At 53.2% G+C, this 21,239-nt stretch overlaps 2 protein-coding genes across 8 annotated transcripts; one reads left to right on the forward strand and one right to left on the reverse strand.

The window, feature by feature from the left end:
• Positions 1 to 2,510: 2,510 nt before the first annotated feature.
• Positions 2,511 to 7,454, reverse strand: OST4 (oligosaccharyltransferase complex subunit 4, non-catalytic). 7 transcript variants are annotated; one of them, XM_078620286.1, is made up of 3 exons: positions 7,313 to 7,454; positions 4,440 to 4,610; positions 2,511 to 2,693 (listed from the first exon to the last, which is right to left on the reverse strand). In XM_078620286.1, the coding sequence occupies exon 2, from the start codon at positions 4,555 to 4,557 to the stop codon at positions 4,444 to 4,446; it is 114 nt and encodes a 37-aa protein (XP_078476412.1). In that variant the 5' UTR covers positions 4,558 to 4,610; positions 7,313 to 7,454; the 3' UTR covers positions 2,511 to 2,693; positions 4,440 to 4,443. The 7 variants fall into 7 exon arrangements, with proteins under 7 accessions (XP_078476412.1, XP_078476409.1, XP_078476415.1 ...); XM_078620283.1 differs by having other exon boundaries at positions 2,511 to 2,640; positions 7,313 to 7,453; XM_078620289.1 differs by having other exon boundaries at positions 4,440 to 4,607; positions 7,313 to 7,428.
• Positions 7,455 to 8,184: 730 nt separating this feature from the next.
• ODR4 (odr-4 GPCR localization factor homolog) lies at positions 8,185 to 20,192 on the forward strand. The gene is made up of 4 exons (XM_078620260.1): positions 8,185 to 8,452; positions 14,748 to 16,085; positions 18,911 to 19,076; positions 19,956 to 20,192. Exons 2-4 carry the CDS (start codon positions 14,754 to 14,756, stop codon positions 20,078 to 20,080), a joined length of 1,623 nt encoding a protein of 540 aa, XP_078476386.1. The 5' UTR covers positions 8,185 to 8,452; positions 14,748 to 14,753; the 3' UTR covers positions 20,081 to 20,192.
• Positions 20,193 to 21,239: the final 1,047 nt, after the last annotated feature.

Genomic DNA, 21,239 nt, shown 5'->3' on the forward strand with positions numbered 1-21,239 from the left:
CCAAGTCACATGACTCGAGTCCACATCTCATAGGTGGGACAAAGTCATTGTTATGCAAGTCCAAGTCGAGTCGCAAGTCATCAAATTCATGACTCGAGTCTGACTCGAGTCCAAGTCACATGACTCGAGTCCACACCTCTGCGTCTCTGTGCTCTGGGTCTGATTCTGCTTGGGCATGATGTGGCTGGGCATGCAGGCTGCTACGTAACCCAGCCAACGCAGCCTCACCTGCCGAAGGAGCTCGCTGATGATGGGGACTGTGTCCAGATCTACGAAATATCTGTAGGCGACTCGCACACTCGTGATTGGTTGGATAGCAAGGGCAGTCCATCTCTTCTCCATTCCCCCCCCACCACTCCATCCACCACCCCAATCACGACGACTCCTCTGAGACCCCCTGAGGGCCATGGGCTATTGCAGCTCTCCACTTTGCGAGTCTCCCTGTCTCTCTGTGTGAATCTCTGTGCGAGTCTGTGGCTCTGTGTGAATCTCTGTGTGAGTCTGTGTCTCTGTGGCTCTCTGTGAATCTCTCTGTGTGAGTCTGTGTATCTCTGTGCGAGTCTGTGGCTCTCTGTGAATCTCTGTGTGAGTCTGTGTCTCTGTGCGAGTCTGTGGCTCTCTGTGTGAATCTCTCTGTGCGAGTCTGTGGGTCACCGTGCGAGTCTGTGGCTCTCTGTGTGTGAATCTATCTGTGTGAGTCTTCGTGCGAGTCTGTGGCTCTCTGTGTGCGAATCTCTCTGTGTGAGTCTGTGTCTCTGTGCGAGTCTGTGGCTTTCTGTGTGAGTCTGTGTCTCTGTGTGAAAATCTCTGTGTGAGTCTGTCTCTGTGTGAATCTCTCTGTGTGAGTCTGTCTGTGCGAGTCTGTGACACTGTGTGATTCTGTGAGTCCGTGTCTTTCTGTGTGCGTGAAACGGCAAAAATTCACGAGTGGCCACGTGGAATGCTCAAACGCTCACTCCGTGGTATTCACAAAGTGAGCTTTGAAAATGTTTGATACTCCGACTGATGCTCCTGCTGTTGTGGAGTGACTCATGCAGCCAGCTATGGCTGCAGGGTTTGGTGGTACATGTTGTTTGTCGTTTATTGTGAAATTTCGGTCACAGTTCATATGATTACTGTTACATTGCTTTCATGGCTTTATTTTGGTGATTTCAAAGACGTTTTTTGGTTTGGCCATGTTTGTTTGTTGTAGTACGGAGTTAGACTGATGGCTTTAATCTAAGTTTTCTTGTGGGTGTTGTTGTTGTTTAATTTGCATCCCATTGGGATTTTTGCACACAGCGTTGGTGTACGGTGCTTTTTCTGGAAGATTTTTGCTGCTATTTCCTGGATTTTTCTGTTTGCGCATATTCACTTTAAAATGTTTTCTTGTTTTTTGTTTGTTGCGGTTGCACCCGATTCAAGAGCCGAATGGCTCACGGCTATACCAAATAAATAAAACTGAAAACTGAATTCAGGTGGTCCGCTGGACTGGTTCTGGCTCCTGTCACCATAAGAGGTGGACAGTCCTCTACTCGGAACAGGAGACTGCCGAACAAAACAATGAAGGGGGTGTGGTGAGGCGTGGGAAGCTGTAAGCCCCAGGTTACTGTGGGCTCACCTCCCCATCAACGAGAGGTGATGAATTGTAGTGGCTTACACCCCCCACCGAAGATGAACATCAGTGGAGGGATGCAAGCAAGACCGATGAGTCAGGTGCCTTCTCTAACCTCTTGTCAGAGGTGCTGGCTAAAGTGGCCCCTCGGGATAGTCATCATGTTGAGTGACTTTAATGTCCGAGTCGGTCACGATGCTGGCACCTGGGCTGGAGTGATTGGGAAGCATGGGCAACATCAGCTCAATAACAATGGGAGGCTGCTCGACTTCTGTGCAGCCCGTTGTGACCGCCACAAACTTCCCGGTGACGTCATCATGGCGCCTGTGCCAGGCTAAGTGCACTTTGAGGCCACATGAAGTGTTGACGGCTCAGGTGGTACCATAGGTTGACTGAGATGACTGGCTGCCCATTGTGCCAACTCGCTGTGTTTTAGCCGCCCGGCGCTCCGCTTGTTGTTGTGAGCGTCGCTCCTCCGCCCTCCGTTGTTGCTGGAGGGCGACTGCCCCCAACTGCCCAGCAGCGTCCTTCACGAGCCTCCTCCACAGAGGCCGATCTTGACACCGCTGGTATCGGTATTTGGCAAATCCACTCAGCTCCACATCCTCCCATACCGCATCAGTCCATCTCCTCTCTCGCCCGTGTCATGTCTGAGAATAAGTTTTCCCCTTTTATCTGGCAACAAAATAGGTGTTAAGTTGTTAAAACACCAAACTGAAACCTTTTACAAGGAATCATGTCTGCATTAACCACAAATACTTACTAACCACACCTTTGTCTCCCCAGTGGCGATGTTCACTACAACATACTGCTGCATCAGGGGAGGCTCAAAACCGGTTCAGATAATCGCTGTCACTGGTGTTGGTGGCCGTGAGCACACACACACGCACACACACACACGCACGCACACGCTGTGTCATATCACTCGTGTTTATTGAGGTCACGGTGAGTGGGCGTCACGAGCAGTGGAGTCCAACTCCTCCTCCTCCTGCTCCTCGTCATCCCTCCGAGTGGCTCGCCCTCGCGGCCGCTCACCCACACACGGCCTGCCACACAGGAGAGCAGCAATGACAGCAGCAGCAGTAGCCGCCATTCACCACTTAAGTGGAGGTGACATCAGCACGGCGCCTGTGCCAGGCCAGGTGCACTTCAAAGGCCACGTGAAGTGTCGAACGCCCAGCCGGGGACAGACTCAGCAGGCGCCATGGGTTGACTGTCTGAGGTGACTTGAAGGTGCACCCCATCTGTGCCAACTTGCTACGTTTTAGCAGCAGACAAAGATCCCCCGTATAGCCTTAATAGACTGTAGGGGCAAGTGCTGTTAGAAAGCACCTATAAAGGCCAGCACGGCACACGAGGGGGTGGGTGGCCAACACCACGCCCGGCCGCCTTTGTCTCCCTAGTGGCGATGTTTACACATCACACCAGGTACTCATTTGAGGCCGAGTCGACCTAGGGGAGGCCCTGGACCGATTTAGATCATCGACACTGGTAATGGCCGTGAGCGGGAATCGAACTCGGGTCGCCAGGTTTGTAGCGCAGCATAACACTAACCGCTACACTACCGCAGACACACACAGGTACACATACATAGGTACACATACCGACGGACAGTGACGCACACACAGTGACACACACACAGTGAGACACACATGCACAGCGACACACTGACACAGAGACACACACAGTGACACGACACACAGACACACACGCAGTGGCACAGAGAGACGCAAACTGCAAATTACAGCAGCAGGCGTCAGGGTCACAGGATCGAACCCACGACCTCCTGTGTACCTGGCGAGGTAGTAAACATCTCTCCATGGAGAGAGGGAGAGAGAGATACATGCAAACTCCAAATATAAAGCAGCAGTCGTCAGGGTCACGGGATAGAACCCACGACCTCCTGCGTACCAGGCGATGAAGATAACATCTCCAAGCCACAGCGGTGCCCCCTTTAATAAATAAATGAAGTTGATCAATTCGAATTCCGTCATCAGAAGCGGTGGCCTGCGCAGAATATTGGGGAGAGACCAAGTATAGGTGGGACAGGAGACACTCCAAGGTAGACGGGACAGACCCAGCAGGTGCCATGGGTTTACTGACTGAGCTGACTGGAAGATGCACCATTGCTGTACCCCCTACTGTGCCAGGCTAGGTGCAGGAGGTCACGGGACAGACCCAGCAGGTGCCATGGATTGCCTGAGATGACTGGAAGATGCACCACCAGCTGTACCCCCTACTGTGCCAGGCTAGGTGCAGGAGGTCACGGGACAGACCCAACAGGTGCCATGGATTGCCTGAGATGACCGGAAAATGCACCACCAGCTGTACCCCCTACTGTGCCAGGCTAGGTGCAGGTCACGGGACAGACCCAGCAGGTGCCATGGATTGCCTGAGATGACCGGAAGATGCACCACCAGCTGTACCCCCTACTGTGCCAGGCTAGGAGAGCACCCAACCACTCGCCCACATGGTATCCCTCACCCCACGTGCCCCCTCCTCAGCCCCTTACCCACTCCTCACCCCGCACCTCACTCCCCCACTTCCTCACCCCCCTAGCTCACTCTCCCATCTCCTGAACCCCCCCTCCTCAGCACCCTCTTCATCTCCTCACATCCCTCTTCACCCCCCATTCTCAAAATCCTCCTCACCTCCACTCATCATCCCCCACCTCACTCCCCCACCTCCTCACCCCCCAACCTCACCCACCTCCTCACCATCCTCCTCACCCCCACTCGTCATCCCCCACCTCACTCCCCCATCTCCTCACCCCCCTCCTCGCCCCCCCTCCTCACCCCCCTCCTCACCCCCCTCCTCACCCCACCTCCTCACCCCCACTGCTCACCTCCTCAGGCGCTGCGCTTGGGGTTGTTCACGGCCACGTAGTGGTACAGAACCACGAGGAGGAAGAGCGACACTCCCAGAACATTCGCAAAGATCGCGAGCTGCACGTCCGTGATCATCGCCGCAACTGATGCTGATACTGCTACTGCTGATGCTGCTGCTGATGCTGCTGCTGAACAGAGGGAACAACGGGGGGAGAGAGGCAGAGGGAGGGAGCGAGACACACGCACAATTATCTTCACTCTGTGGCGAGTCTACGGGTCTGTGTGCGATGAGTCTATTGGTGCCTGTGCCACTTCTGGCAATAAAAACAGGAGGTGTTAAGATGTCCCAACACGAAATAGAAACCTTTTGGTCAGGAATCACGTCTGCATTTACCACAGACAGTACTTGTGGTGAACATGCAGACAAAACATGGCTCTGACAATATATGATGCATTGTCCTTCTCTGTTCTGACACTGGTTAGTGAGACCAGGCCCTGTTTCTGGTGTAGCCCGATCCGTTTCAAAGACAATGCCATCAAATATTAACTAGAGCATGTTTTATTTGCATGTTCACATAAAAAAGTGCTGCGTGTGGTTAATGCAGTGACTCGATTCCTTGGAAAAGGTTGTCAATTTGGTGTTTGAACATTCTTGAACACACTTTCTGTTTTACTGCCAGAAAGGGTGAAACCCATTCTTGTTTTTCACACTTTGATACTGCCAACAAGGCTTCCCATGACAGAGTTGCTACTCACCCCGACCTATAAATGCACCGATACGTGTAGCATTGTCCTTGTACTGTTCGTCCTGTGGCGGTGTTCTCTCGGCGGTAGTGAGACGAGGCCATACAGAACAAGGCTCTCAAAGACAATGCCACACCACACTATTATCGGAACCATGTTTCCCATAACAGAGTTTTTTTTTGGGTTAGATCGCTTATAAATATATAAATGTGTCCATACTCTTTGGTTCTGTCGGTAAAGTCACGTGTGGTGTAGTCGTACCTGGCAGATATGATAGTCTCCCCGACAGACCTGGTCTTCACCTGAGGACGGCTGCTTGCGTTGTGGCCGAAACGTCGTGAGAATTATTTTATTGTTTTATTTTTATTATTTTATTATTTCCCTTCTACGTGACTTTACCGAAAGAACCAAGAAGAGCAATACAAAGCAGTTCGGGTTTTACCTGGTTAATAACATCCTTCCAATGATTGCTCAATGTGTATCCATCTTCTTACGTCTGTGTTTATATATTTGGATTTTATTTTATACCTACGTCACTTTACCGAAAGTTCAAGTTAATTTATTAGGTATAGCCCTGTGAGCCATTCGGCTCTTGAATCGGGTGCAACCGCAACAAACAAAAAACAAAAACATGAACAAGAAAACATCTGACTGAGTGCAAACAGAAAATCCAAGAAAAGACAGCAAAATATTGCAGAAAAAAACACCGTACACCAACGCTGTGTGCAAAGAACCAGAGTATGGATCCCTGCAGTCACGAAAGCTTCAATTCTACATATAAATGTGTCGTTAAAACCCGCCACCACCCAACATAGACAACTAGTAAGGGTTGTCGCGTAAACAAAACGTGGCCAATTCGTCACTTGACAACCCTCACTAGACGGCTGTGATGGGTGGTGGTGGATTTTAACGACACATTTATCTAATCACAAAACAACCTCTATCATGGATGATATTGGTCGTGCAAGCCTGCCACGTGTTATAGAGCCGTGTGTGTTTTGCATGTTCACAAGTACTGCGTGTGGTTAATGCAGAAACGTGATTCCTTGCTAAAGCTATCATCTGTCGTCGTGGTGTTTGAAGTTATAAAATAAAATACTTTCACACCTGATGACGGACGCTTGGGTTGCGCCCGAAACGTCGTGATTTATTTTATTTCATACCCTACGTGACTTTACCGACAGAACCAACGATCGTCTATCGCGGTGTTTGCGCAGCTTGACACGACTCCTGCTGCGTTACTTCCAAGAGCTTTACAGTTCGTCGGATTTTCCTTCCAGGACGAATGCAGATGATGAGATTGGAGAACCGGGAGCTACTCGGCAAGAACAGCAGAGGACCACCCAGTGTACAACACACGACTTACTGTACACAACACATCCACTGTACACAGCACCCACTGTACATTGCATCCACTGTACACAGCACAACACCCACTGTACACTACACAGTATCAGCTGTGCACTGTGCACAATAAAGTACTCACTGTGCACTGTACACAATACAGTACCCACTGTGCACTGTACGCGATACAGTACTCACTGTGCACTGTATGCAAGTGCTGTACAGTAAGGAACGCGGTGTTGGACCGGAAGTTGCTCGCCACGTAGTACAGTACGGTGCTGTACAGTGTTAAATACTAAGAGGTGATCAAGTGTACTTATTACAGTACTGTGTGGTACTGTACGGCACAGCGCCGCGTACAGTGCGACGCCGCGTACAGTGCGACGCCGCGTACAGTGCGACGCCGCGTACAGTGCGACGCCGCGTACAGTGCGACGCCGCGTACAGTGCGACGCCGCGTACAGTGCGACGCCGCGTACAGTGCGACGCCGCGTACAGTGCGACGCCACCACGCCCGCCCGGCCGCCTTTGTCTCCCCCAATGGCGATGCTCGCTGCTCCCCACACACATCGCCACTGCACCGCCAGGTGAACTCGGATCGAGGACCCAGAGGCGGTCTCAGGCAATCGTCGCCGCTGGCGGCTTCGTCGGTGGCCGTGAGCCCCCCTACAAGACTCTAGGGTGGCGAGCAGCGGCACCCACTCCCCCACGCACGGCCGCCTTTGTCTCCCCCCCCCCCACCCCCTTGCCACCAACTGCCACAAACTGCCACCCTGCCGCGCCGGGAGGTCGGCTCGCTCACCGCGGGCCCGGATCGGAGGGGGTCCACGTCGCTCGACTTCGCCGCGGGAGGAGGAAGAGGAGGAAGTGACGAGACGTCTCGTGCGCGGTGACGTCACGGCGCACAGACAACTTGGGCGGTGACGTCACCACGCACGAATATCAAGGGTGGGGGGTGAACGTGACGCAACGACGCGCCGGATGTGACGTCACGACGCATCGTTACCTACGGGGGAAATGTGACGTCATGATGCCTCGCGCGTGTTGTGGAGTGACGTCACTACGCACAAGGGGCGGGGGGAGCAGAATGTGACGCCATTACGCAACGGATACCGTAGGATGTGACGTCACAACGTCACGTTCCTCAACTCCCCCAAGTAAGAAGGCCGCTTCTGTCACGTGACGACTCGCATCACGTGACCCCCCCTAACCCCCTCCCCCACCTCGCCCCGCACACTGCTGACGTGTCACGTGCCGGCAGCGGACCGATCCGATTTTTTTATGCGAATCGCCGAAACCGATCCACTCCGCGATGTTTGCGATCACTCTGCCCACCGGGGGCGCAAAGTAGTCCCCTCCCCCCCCTGCAGCGTCTCAGTCACAACTCGCGACATTCACATCGCGGGCGGCTACACAGATCGTGGGCGGTGAGGCGAGGCGTGAATTCGACTCCGAGTTCTCGTTGCATCACGGACCGCGGGGGGTGGGGGTTAATCAAAGAGATCGGCACTACTTTTTGGGGCCAATTTGGTCAAGAATCGAATATTTAGACAGCGCTGTTTTCGATTAAATTCATCGATTCCTCATAAGAAACGGTAAGGGTATGGCTATCGATTCAGCCTTGGTGAATCGCCCTTTGCAATTGTATTTACGCGAACGAGGAAAAATTTACGCGAACGAGGAAAAATCGATTCCGAGACGATCCGATTTCAAATACGTTCCAATAAGGATATCGATCCGCGTCCATGCAAAGTAATAGCGAATTTGGGAATCGACACAGTCAAGCCTGCAACTCCGTAATATCGATTCACCGCGCTCTATTTGAATTGGGAATCGATTGATAAATGTTCGGGGTGGAATCGATTCCTCCACGTGTGGCTTGCTCCGCTCTCAGCGCGGCAACAGCTGCTGGACCGGGAGCTGAGACAGCGGCACCCCGCAGGTGACACACACACAGAGTGACACACACACAGAGTGACACACACACAGAGTGACACACACACAGAGTGACACACACACAGAGTGACACACACACAGAGTGACACACAGAGTGACACACAGAGTGACACACAGTGTGGCACACAGAGTGGCACACACACAGTGTGACACACACAGTGTGGCACACACACAGTGGCACACACACAGTGTGACACACACACAGTGACACACACACAGTGACACACACAGTATGGCACACACACAGTGACACACAGTGTGACACACACAGAGTGACACACACAGTGTGACACAACAACAACCGCCATTCGCCACTAAGTGGCGGTGACGTCACCACGACGCTTGTGCCAGGCCATGTGCACCCTGAGGCCACGTGAAGTGTCGAACGCCCGCTGGCAGGAGGTCACGGGGCAGACCCAGGTGCCACGGGTCGACTGACCGAGATGACCGAGACGAGTGGCTGATGCACCACCTGTGCCCCCTACTGTGCCAACTTGCTGTGCTTTAGCCACCCAGCGCTCCGCTCGTTGTTGTGAGCGTCGCTCCTCCGCCCTCCGTTGTTGTTGGAGGGCGACTGCCTCCAACTGCCCAGTAGCGTCCTTCACGAGCCTCCTCCACTGAGGCCGATCTTGACACCGCTGGTACCAGTCATCGGCAAGTCCACTCAGCTCCACGTCCTCCTGTACCACATCACTCCATCTCTTCTCTAGCCCGTGCCGCGCCCGTTTAGCCCCCTCGATCCGGCCGAACAAAAGCTGTTTAGGCATGCGGTGGCTGGGCATGCGGGCTACATGACCCAGCCAACGCAGCCTTGCCTGCCGGAGGAGCTCACTGATAGGACTTTGCCCAGATCTTTCAAGGACTTGTGAGCTCCTCACACAATCCAGCCTGGTTAAACCCAGGATGGATCGTAGGCAGGCCAGCCTAAATGTTTCCAACCGGCGAAGATGCTCCACTAGGGGGGTCCACGTTTCGCAAGCGTAGAGAAGGGAGGGAATGACCGTGGCCGAGAAGACCTGAAGCTTCGTGCGGAGCGACAGACCAGGTAGCTTCCACACAGCGTTACGCAACCGATGAAAAGATATTGCCGCTCGACTGATTCGGAGTGAGACCTCTGCTGATAAACTGGAGCCGGTCATAAGCACACTGCCCAGGTATGGGAAACTCTCCACTCTCTCCACAACTGCCCCATCACCGATTGGGAGTTGTGGGGGTGGAGTGCCAGATGGTACAAAATACCCAGGCAGGTGCTTAGTTTTGGTGGGGCTGATGGTAAGGCCCCACCTCTTAGTGGCACGCTCCAGTCTCAGCAGCAGCGTCTCCAACTCCTCTTCTGAATGAGCAGCTATTACCAAATCATCGGCATACATAACGTGGTTGACCAATAGGGAGCCATCCCTTGATCGCACCCGGGCGTCGATCAGCCTCCCATTATATCTGTACCAAATGGTAATTCCCCCGGTACAGCTATTGAAGGCTTCACGAACTACGCAGTCGAAATAGATGTTAAATAATGTGGGAGCCAGAGGACATCCCTGTCGCACCCCAAGGTGTACAGGGAAAGGCTCCGACTCCCGGCCACGTAGTTTTACCCGGGCCCGCTCACCATCATGAAGGTCCTTAATGATCGTGAGCAGAGGGTCAGGGACTCCGAAAGCACGAAGAACAACCCAGAGCCCAGTCCGACTGATGGTATCATAGGCCTTGACCAGGTCAATAAAGCAGAGATGTAGGTCTTTTTGGAATTCCCTACACCTCTGCTGTAGCAGACGGACAGAAAATATGGCATCTGTGCAGGACCGCCCTTTCCTGAAACCGCATTGGGGCTCCGCAAGCCTCTCCTCAGCGTGCCTAGCAAGGCGATGTTGAATAATCCTTGCCAGGACCTTACCCGGCACACTGAGGAGTGAGATGCCCCTGTAGTTGTTACAGTCGGTACGGTCCCCCTTCTTAAAGAGGGGGACCACCAGGGCATCCTTCCAGTCCTGCGGAACCCGTCCAGTGGTCCAGACTGTTGTTATGATGTCATATAGGGCAGTCTGTGCACAAACGCCACCCTCCCTCAGCATTTCGCTTGGGAGATCATCTCTGCCCTGTGCCTTCCCTGGTCTCAGACTCCGGATCGCCCTCAGTACTTCCTCAACAGCTGGTACCTCAGCCAGCCACTCACAGGGGGTGACCTCTTCCAATATTTGAGGCACCGCAGCCTCAGCAGGGTTATCCCCACTTTGTGCCATGATGTTTTCCTGGCTGAGAGATTTTCCCTCCCCCAGGACCTCACAGAAATGCTCAGCAAATCTGCAAACCAGTTCCTGGGGGTCGGAGATTGGATCACCGTTTTTTCCTCTAATGATGGTAATAGGTGTGGCGCTGCAGGTTACTTTTTTGATGGAGTTAAATAGTGATTTGTGATCGCGGGCCACTGAGGCAGACTCCATCTCCTCAGCAACCCGCGACCACCACCCATCCTTACAGCGCCTTACGGCTCTCCGAACCTCCGAGCGAAGGCTGCGGTAAACCTCCTCATTCTCTGACGTGGGATGCTGTAGGCGATGAGAGTGGGCCTGTCGCTTTTTCTCAATTAACCTGAACACCTCCTCCGTCAGCCAGGGTTCCCGGGGAGGTCTGGACCGCGTACCCAAAGCAGCCATTGCAGCTGCATGAGTCACAGTCTTAAACCTCGCCCATTTACCCTCGACATCAGGTGGAGTGGGGGACGATGCCAACCCCAGCTGCAAGCGATGATGAAATTCTCGCTTGCAACTTTCATCAGCTAACTTAGACCAGGCCACTTTTGGTTGGAATGGGATCCTGGGTGTACACCCACCACCGGAGTGGAAGAATGGCAGGCGCATCTTACAGATGACTAGTCGATGGTCAGAGGGCAGATCCGCTCCACGGTAGGTCCTGGTGTCAAGGACATGGGCTCGCATCCGCTGGTCCGTCACTATGTAGTCCAGCAGATGTTCTTGCTTGGACCCGGCATGCATCCATGATGTTGTGTGGATGCGCCGATGCCGGAAGAGCGTGTTGGTAATTACAAGCCCATGGGCTGCACAAAAATCTAGCAGCCTCCTACCGTTATTATTGAGCTGATCTGGCCCATGCCTTCCAATCACTCCAGACCAGGTGCCAGCATCATGACCAACTCGGGCATTGAAGTCACCCAACAAGATGACTCTGTCCCGAGTGGCCACTTTAGCCAGCACCTGTGACAGGAGGTCATAGAAAGCGTCCGACTCATCGGCTTTGCCTGCATCCCTCCACGGATGTTCGTCTTCGGTGGGGGCATAAGTAACCACGACCACCACTCCTCGCCTCTGGTTGATGGGAAGGCGAGCCCAAAGTATCCTGGGGCTTACAGCTTCCCACACCTCACCGCCACGCTCCCACGCCCCCTTCATTCTTTTGTTCAGAAGAAGAGCCACACCCTGTTGTTTGGCAGTCTCCTGCCCCGAGTAGAGGACTGTCCACCCCTCATGGTGGCAGGAGCCAGAACCGGTCCACCGGACCTCCTGAATGCCACAGAGATCCAGGCGGTACCGGTCCAGCTCCCGACAGAGGAGTGGCAGCCTCTCCTCCGCAGTGAGCGTTCGAACATTCCACGTGGCCATCCGCAATGGTTTTTCGTTGTTTCTGGAGAAGCCCCGAGGGTTAAAATTCAATCTCCTGGCTCCGCCAAATGGGGTTTGGCCAGGAGACGTCATAAAAGCCTGACCCCCCGGGGCCTCCGGCACAAGCTTATTAATTACAGGTTTATGTTTAATTCGTAGTTTAGTGGTGGTTAATTGAAGGTGGAGGGGTTACCAGCCCCTCGCACCCGTCCAGAGCCCCCGTTTAGCCACTGTGGTGGACACACACACACAGTGACACACAGTGTGGCACAGTGTGACACACACACACAGTGACACACAGTGTGACACAGTGTGGCACACGCACAGTGTGGCACACGCACAGAGTGATACACGCGCAGTGTGACACACGCACACGCGCAGTGTGACACGCACACGCGCAGTGTGACACACACACGCGCAGTGTGACACACACACAGAGTGACACACAGTGACACTCACACAGTGACACACACACACAGTGGCACACAGTGTGACACAGTGTGACACACAGTGTGACACACACACAGTGACACACATACAGTGTGACACACAACAACCAACAACCGCCATTCGCCCGCTGGCAGGAGGTCACGGGGCAGACCCAGCAGGTGCCACGGGTCGACTGACCGAGATGACCGAGATGACTGGCTGATGCACCACCTGTGCCCCCTACTGTACCAACTTGCTGTGCTTTAGGCACCCGGCGCTCCGCTCGTTGTTGTGAGCGTCGCTCCTCCGCCCTCCGTTGTTGCTGGAGGGCGACTGCCTCTAACTGCCCAGTAGCGTCCTTCACGAGCCTCCTCCACAGAGGCCGATCTTGACACCGCTGGTACCAGTCATCGGCAAGTCCACTCAGATCCACGTCCTCCTGTACCACATGACTCCATCTCTTCTCTAACCCGTGCCGCACCCGTTTAGCCCCCTCGATCCGGCCGAACAAAAGCTGTTTCGGCATGCGGTGGCTGGGCATGCGGGCTACATGACCCAGCCAACGCAGCCTTGCCTGCCGGAGGAGCTCACCGATGGGACTGTGCCCAGATCTTTCAAGGATTTGTGAGCTCCTCACACAATGCAGCCTGGTTAAACCCAGGATGGATCGTAGGCAGGCCAGCCTAAATGTTTCTAACCGGCGAAGATTCTCCATTAGGGGGGTCCACGTTTCGCAAGCATAGAGAAGGGAGGGAATGACTGTGGCCGAGAAGACCTGAAGCTTCGTGCGGAGCGACAGACCCCAGGCAGCTTCCACACAGCGTTACGCAACCGACGAAAAGATATTGCGGCTCAACTGATTCGGAGTGAGAGCTCTGCTGTTAAACTGGAGCCGGTCATGAGCACATTGCCCAGGTATGGGAAACTCTCCACTCTCTCCACAACTGCCCCATCACTGATTGGGAGAAGTAGGGATGGAGCGTCCGATGGTACAAAATACCCAGGCAGGTGCTTAGTTTTGGTGGGGCTGATGGTAAGGCCCTACCTCTTAGTGGCACGCTCCAGGTTCAGCAGCAACTCCTCCTCTGAGTGAGCCGCAATTACCAGGTCGTCGGCATACATAACGTGGTTGACCAATAGGGAGCCATCCCTTGACCGCACCCGGTCATCGATCAGCCTCCCATTGTATCTGTACCAGATGGAAATTCCTCCGGTACAGCTACTGAAGGCTTCACGAACTACGTGGTCGAAATATATGTTAAATAATGTGGGAGCCGGAGGACATCCCTGTCGCACCTCAAGGTGTACAGCGAATAGCTCTGACTCCCAGTCACGTAGTTTTACCCGGGCCCGCTCACCATCATAAAGGTCCTTAATGATTGGACTCCAAAAGCATAAAGAACAACCCAGAGCCCAGGGCTATTGATGGTATCGTAGGCCTTGACCAGGTCAATAAAGAGATGTAGATCCTGTTGGATTCCCTATACCTCTGCTGTAGCTTAGTTTAATATGCTTCACGTGGTCCTCTGGTAATTAAATGGAAGGTAGAGAGGTTGCACTGAGAGATTGAACTGCGGTTTTGTGACGTGGGAGGGCGATGTGTTTCTGGTCGCTATTGCAGACACGCCACTTGCCCTACAGAGGAACACTTTGCAATAAAGTTGTTCCATTTCACACCCCCCCACCCCCCTGGAGCGCACCCTAACTTCTCCGGAGGACGGAACACGACGTGGAGTAAATCTACTCATCATCGACTCCAAACTTTATTATTATTGTTGTCTCCTTAGCTGGACCTGACTATCCCCCCTCACAAGGATTCATGACTGAGTGAGGAGAGGGGACTGGGCGGACCGGCTACAATAAGTGGCTGTTATCATAATTGGGATTTGGGCGGACTCTGTATTACGGAATTCAGCTGCGGTGTTGTGGACGTGGGAGGGCGATGTGTTTCTGGTCGCTATTGCAGACACACCACTTGCCCTACAGAGAAACGCTTTGCAGTAAAGTTTTTCCATTTCACAAACTGCCCCACTGGTGTTCAGCTGTTGTGGAGTCACCCCAACTTCTCTGGAGGACAGAACACGACGTGGAGTAAATCTACTCCTCATCGTCTCTGAATTGTTGTCGACCTAGCCGATCTGTCCCCCCTCGTGAGTATTCATGACCGCGGGATGAGAGGGGACGGAGCTAAACCGGCTAGACTCACACGGTACCCCCCCCCCCTCCCACCTCCCTTAGGCCCCGATGGCCCAGACGGCCCGGCTCTTCGTGGCCGAGGAGGCGGCCGAGCGAGCTCTGAGCTCGGCCGCCGCCACGGCTCCGGCCGAGGGCCGCACCGGCCTCCTGCTGGGCCTGGCCGGCAACTCATCCACCTCCTTTGCCTCATCGCCGTCGAACCGCGACGTGGTGCTGCTGGCCGTGCCCACCCCGGCCCGCGATGATGACGAAGAGGAGGAGGAGGAGGACGGGGAGCGTGCGGGGGAGGCGTGGGCGGCGGAGCACGCCCGCCTCGTCCGCCGAATGCTCCCGGGGGGCATTGCTATCCTCGGCGTTTTCCTCGCCTTCCCTGGCGGCGACGGCGACGGCGGCGATACCGAGAAGCGGCAGGCCAAGCTGCGGCGGCTCCTGTTTGTGGTGGAGCGTGCCCTGGCCCGGGGGAGGCCTCCACAGGGAAGAGGAGGAGGAGACGACAACGACGACGACGATGACGACGAGGCAGACGGGAAGCACCGAGCTGCGCTGCTCGCCGTTGGCCCCGGCGGCCGCCGCTGGTGCAGCTCCTACGACGTTCGCGACGCCCAGGCGGCAGTGTCGCGCGCCGAGTGGAAGCTCCGGCCGAAGCCGCCGCAGCACCAGCAGCAGCAGCAGGGCGCGACGCCGCTCCTCGTTGAGCTGCGCTGCACCCTGCACCTCGAGCTGCGCGCGCCGCTCTCCCCGCCCGGCGGTCGCGGTGGCGGAGCGTCGGCCGCCGGGGCCCTGCGCGCCGCGACGCGCCAGCTGGCGGGGCAGCTGCGGCGCGCCGTGTGCCTCGTGGACGGGAGGTTCCTGCGCGACGATGAGGCCATCGGCCTTGCGGACGGCGGCGGCGGCGGTGGCCGGCGGCGTCTAAAGCAACAGCAGCAGCAGCGCCCGTCCCCGCCCATCGCCGTGCGGATGCTGCTACCGCCCCCCCGGGACGCCACCGGGGCCGCCGCCCCTGGTGCTGGGGGACCGTGCCCCCACGGCCTGCTGCAGATCGTCGGCTCGGCGAGCTGCCGGGCGCTCGTCAACCCCCAGCAGAGGCCGCTGCTGGCGGGGCCGGCGCTGAGGGCGCTCAAGGCGGACGCCGTGGCCTCGCTGTGGACGCGCTGCGAGCTGCTGCTGGAAGAGGAGGAGCTCGTGGGGGTGGGGCGCGAGGCCGCGGCCACGGCCAAGGTCCTGCCTCGCCGAGTCTTCGTCCCCGTGCCGGGCCTGTGGGGTGCCCGCCTCTGTCACTTTGCCTTCCCCGACGAGACGGCGGCCGACTGCGCCGCAAGGGTCGGCGAGGTCCTGGGCCTGGGACTCGCCGGGGCGGAGGAGGTGGAGGAGGCCGAGGAGGTGGGGACTGTTGTTGTGTGTTTTCTGCCACTATAAATGTCCACGCGATGATGATGATGATGCTATTAGGCACTTGTTTGAGCTGCTATCATTTGTAATGGCCTCTGATAAAGAGCTATGCAGCAGCTCAGTAGTGGGGCCTCACACCTGGTAACATAAAAATATTTTAGTTTTAGTATGGGTATCAATGAGGATGAGTCTCTGTGGGTCTCTACCAGTCTGGTTCTCTGTGGGTTAGTGTGGGTCTGTATAGGTATCTGTGGGTCTGTATGGGTCTCTGTGGGTCTGTATGGGTCTCTGAGTCTGTATGGGTCTCTGAGTCTGTATGGGTCTCTGCCGCTCTCTATGATTATTGGTCTCTGTGGGTCTGAATGGGTCTCTATGAGTATGGGTCTCTGAATATGGATTTTTATGTGGCTGTGTGGATTTCTATGGGTCGCTAAGTCTGCATAAACATGCGTTTAGAGCAGGGGTGGGGAACGTCCGGCCCGCGGGCCGTATAAGGCCCGCAAAATCATGTTGCAGTTCCATCCATCACATTAGGGGTGAGTTAATTAAATGTTTGACCAAATATAACAGGCTAATCTTTAAGTTGATCATTTTGTATGGCCCACGAATGATGTTATAAATGTCCCAATGGCCCTTGGCAAAAAAAAGGTTCCCCACCCCTGGACTTTAGAGTATGTGGCTGCTCCTATAAATATCCACTTGATGATGATAAGCCACTTGGTTTAGCCGCTATTATTTGTGATGGCCAGGTCGAAAATGAGCTAAATAGCTCAGTGGGGCCTTAACCTGGTAAAATAAAAAATGTCTTATAGTTGTGAATGCCGCTGTAAATCTCCAAGCGATAAGCCACTTCGTTGAGCTATCATTTTCAATAGCCAGGTCGTTCCTGTACGTACGTATGCGTGCGCGTTGAACTTCTCTTGTACCGTACGTAGCCAACTGTGCTAATCGGAGATGTTGTCGGGGAGTGAGTGGGTAGGTGAGTGGGTGGGTGAGTGGCTCAGTGGGCCTTCTTACCTGGTGAAAGAAAATAAATTAAAAATAAATAAATTAATTGCATCACGTTGGATAGAGACGCCACGGAGTTATTCCTTAACATGTTGAGCGAGTGCTGGACGCAGCCATCTATTTCAAAATGTGATTTGTGACTTTGATCCTAACCACCCCACAATTACTTGCAGGAACTAATTACATTTACATATTCCCTCAAGGTCCTTAAGATCTTCCAATCTCCCAACTGCTCAGCATTTTTAAGGGTCTCTAGGGCTGCACTCTATGGGCGATTGGTTTGCTAGCGTGGCACCCGCATGCTATGGAATGCCCTTTTCCGCTTTAAATCAGGGCAATCGGAGTCAGTGGGTATATTTAAGTCTTTGATTTGAAATCCCATCTCTTTTTAAAGTGGCCTTCCCTCTCTAGTTTGGTCAGTTGCCCCCTGGTTCTGTTTTTGTTTCCTGCTTTTCATGCATTGGTGCATTGAGATCCTAGGATGGAATGCCGCACTGTGAATTTTATTTTATTATTAATAATAATGTGCAATTTTATTGAGGGTCTGGGACTGTAGCCTTTGCTGCCTTGCCCAAGCTTGGGAATTGGTGCACGAATGCAATTTGAGATTTGAATGCGGGGACTCCTCTACTTATGAACATTCGACTTATGAACTGTCAGAGATACGATCACACCTGGTCCCGTGTGGTCCATTTGCCTGTTCAGACTGAGAGTCTTAAGTTCAACCGCCCTGTGTAACAGAAGGCAGTGGTGGCATCTAAATCTGCAAAAGTGAAGAAACAGTGGCATCTACATCTGCAGAACGTGAAGAACCAGTGGCATCTACATCTGCAGAACATGAAGAACCAGTGGCATCTATATCTACAGAACGTGTAGAACCAGTGGCATCTACATCTACAGAACATGAAGAACCAGTGGCATCTACATCTACAGAATGTGAAGAACCAGTGGCATCTACATCTGCAGAACGTGAAGAGCCAGTGGCATCTACATCTATAGAACATGAATAACCAGTGGCATCTACAGAACATGACGAACCAGTGGCATCTAGAGAACGTGAAGAACCAGTGGCCTCTATATCTACAAAACTTGAAGAACCAGTGGCATCGATATCTACAGAATATAAAGAACCAGTGGCATCTACATCCACATAACATGAAGAACCAGTGGCATCTACATCTGCAGAACATGAACCATTGGCATCTATATCTGCAGAGCGTGAAGAACCAGTGGTATCATCTACACCTGAAGACGATTGCTTGTGTGGCGATCGAAACGTCATGATCTATTATTTTTTCTACCTACGTGACTTTACCGAAAGAACCAAAGAGTATGGATTCCTGCAGTCACGAAAGCTTCAAATCAAGATTGAACTAGTGGCATCTCCATCTGCAGGACATGAACCGGTGGCATCTATATCTACAGCAGATTATACAACTTTTAAAGCCATTCCCCGTGTTTAGTGTACACGCCGTAACAACACGTTTAGAATTGACAGAAGTAAAGTTGGGACTTGCGAACAAATCGACTTACCAACACAGACCTCTGGAACCCAACTCGTTCGGAAGTAGAGGAGTCTCTGTACTGTATATACTTGATCTATTTTTAAGTATTTATTTTGCATTGAGGTGCTTACCTTTCCCACACTTTGGCACTCCTATCATTGTATGCGTTGTGTCGTGTGTTGTGTATTCTCTGTATGTGTTAGTCTCGTAACTTTTTTTTACATCTGTGAGAACAATAGAGCTTTCTTGCTTATCAGATTGCTCCTCCGGGAGATTAATCAACATTCCAATTCTCATTCCGAGGTGGTGGCCATGGTGGTGGAGGAGGAGGAGACCACGGGACCCATCGTCACCGCCGATGGCGCTGATGGTGATGATGGGAGTGGAGGAGCGTGTGGACCGGAGGCGATGAGGAGGAGAAGGAGGAAGGAAGAGGAGGAGGAGGAGGATGGGAGGGGTGGTGTGCGAGGTTTGTGATGTGCGCATGTGTGTATAAGTTGAACTTTAGTATAGTGCTGTAGTGTATAGCGTGTGTGTAGTGTAGTGTATAGTGTTGTGTGTGTAGTGTAGTGTATAACGTAGTGTATAGTGTAGTGTATAATGTCGTGTAAAGTGCTGTGTATAGTTGTGTATAGTGTAGTCTTTGTTCAATAGCTAAGCCAAATCTGATGCTGCTGCTGCGAGGATGATGAGCGGAGTTGACGTGATGATTGTTTATTCTTCTTGATGAGATCAGCAGTGAGGTAACCATGGTTCATTTGATGTGACGTGCACTTTGTGCATGTAAATTAGTGCGAGGAGTGGGGATTATTGGTGTAATGCACGACCATTAGACTACAAGGCCAGCCTAACCGAGGTAATATACATTTTAAAAAATGTTTTATTTGACCAGGTGTAAGGCCCACTGGAAAACCAGCTCCGTAGCTATTTTTCAGAAGTGACCTGGCCATCACAAATGATAGCAGCTCAAACAGGTGACTGATATCACCGTCATCTGTGGACATTTCTAGCAGCAGCCACATACTCTAAACGTGTGTTTCTAAATATGGACCCGGAGAAAAATCCACGCGACCATGGGGAGAGAGAGAAACGCCAACTCCAAATATACAGAAGGGAAAGATAGGGTCAGGATCGAACCCACGACCTCCTTTATGCCAGGCGAGGAAGTTCACATCTCCTAGCCATCGTGATGATGATAGAGAGACATGCAAACTCCAAATATACAGCAGAAGGCATAGTCAGGGTCGGGATCGAACCCACAACCTCCTGTATATCGGGCAAGGTAGTTAACATCTCCTAGCCACCGTGATGCTCTTGAGTGAAATATTGTGGGGACTGCTCATTCCAGGTGAAGTTGGCACTGCCGGGAGGCTGTGCCGCTCACCGGCCTGGCTGGTGGTGGGCGCCGGAGTGGCCGTGGTGGCTGTGGTGACAGTGGTGCTGCTGCTGCTCTACGCGACGGTGGCCGACTGAGTGACGAAGAGGAAGAATGAATACACGGCAGTGGCGGCGGTGGTGGTGGCGGTAATTTGCGTGAAATAATGAAGGGGCCGATGATAATGAATAAATAATAATGCAGAAGCGAGAGAGAGACAGAGTGGGCTGAGTGACGCGAGCGTGGGTGAGCGATGAGATCGGCAGAGCGCGGATATAAACTTTTTGTTGTTACCAGGAGTAAGGCCCTGCTGAGCAGCTGTGCAGCCCTTTTTCAGCAGCGACCTGGGCCATCACGAATGATAGCAGCTCAACCAAGTGGCCGATAGCATCGTCATCATCATCACGTGGACATTTATAGCAGCAGCCAAATACTCTAAAATGCGTGACGTCGATTTTTCTCCTCCTGATGCCGAGGATAAATGGGTGAGGTTCAGGACTGTGGCTCACGCAGCTGCAATGGCTGCTTTGGGTACACGGTCCAAACATCCCCAGAGACCCTGGCTGATGGAGGTTCCAGCTGGCTGAGAAAAAGCGACAGGCCCACTCCCACCGTCCGCAGCATCCCACGTCGGTGTTGTATATACCAGTGGTTAAAATAATGATAAAATAATGTATTAATGTAATTATAAAAGTGTAATCTTAATAGCAGCATTATTTATTTAATTCTATACAATTACAGTAGAACCCCTCTTAATAACCACCCCTGTTAACGTTGAATCGCTTAATGACGGACTTCCATAGAGACAAATGTGTAGTGTATGGTAGTGTAATGTATAGAAGTGCAGTGGAAAGTAGTATAGTCAATAGGCCTGTGTGTCTCGAAACAATTATTTAGCACCTTACGAGGTTAGCTGTAGGTTTTGCAGCGCCTAGAATAACTTAGTAGGCCAATCCTTGAGTGGCGATCCTTGCCACAGCAATTGCAAGTGAATGCGGTGGCAGCTCCAGAGGTATGTGTTGCTTTATCTTTATGTCGCTCCCTCTTGGTCTGCTAAGCAGTGTGTCTTTTCTCCTTTTCTCTCCTGAGGCCTGTTTTCACAGCCTGCTGCCATCTGAGTCGGTCGCCGGCAGTTTGCTCCCAGTCACCTGGGTTGATGTCGCAGCTCTTCATGTCCTGTTGGCAGACATCTTTGAAGCGCAGGCCTGGGCGACTAGTGGCTCGTATGCCTGATGCCAGCTCGCCATACAAGACAGC

The sequence above is a fragment of the Lampetra planeri genome, chromosome 71 (assembly GCF_965212315.1).
Source record: "Lampetra planeri chromosome 71, kcLamPlan1.2.h2, whole genome shotgun sequence".
In the NCBI taxonomy this organism is placed as follows: Eukaryota; Metazoa; Chordata; class Hyperoartia; order Petromyzontiformes; family Petromyzontidae; genus Lampetra; species Lampetra planeri.

Coding starts and splice junctions, on each gene's coding strand:
- ODR4 (XM_078620260.1), top strand. CDS start 14,754: ATGGCCCAGACGGCCCGGCTCTTCGTGGCCGAGGAGGCGGCCGAGCGA. Junction 16,086..18,910: donor AGGTGGAGGAGGCCGAGGAG/GTGGGGACTGTT, acceptor TCTCATTCCGAG/GTGGTGGCCATGGTGGTGGA. Junction 19,077..19,955: donor TGGGAGGGGTGGTGTGCGAG/GTTTGTGATGTG, acceptor TGCTCATTCCAG/GTGAAGTTGGCACTGCCGGG.
- OST4 (XM_078620286.1), bottom strand. CDS start 4,557: ATGATCACGGACGTGCAGCTCGCGATCTTTGCGAATGTTCTGGGAGTG.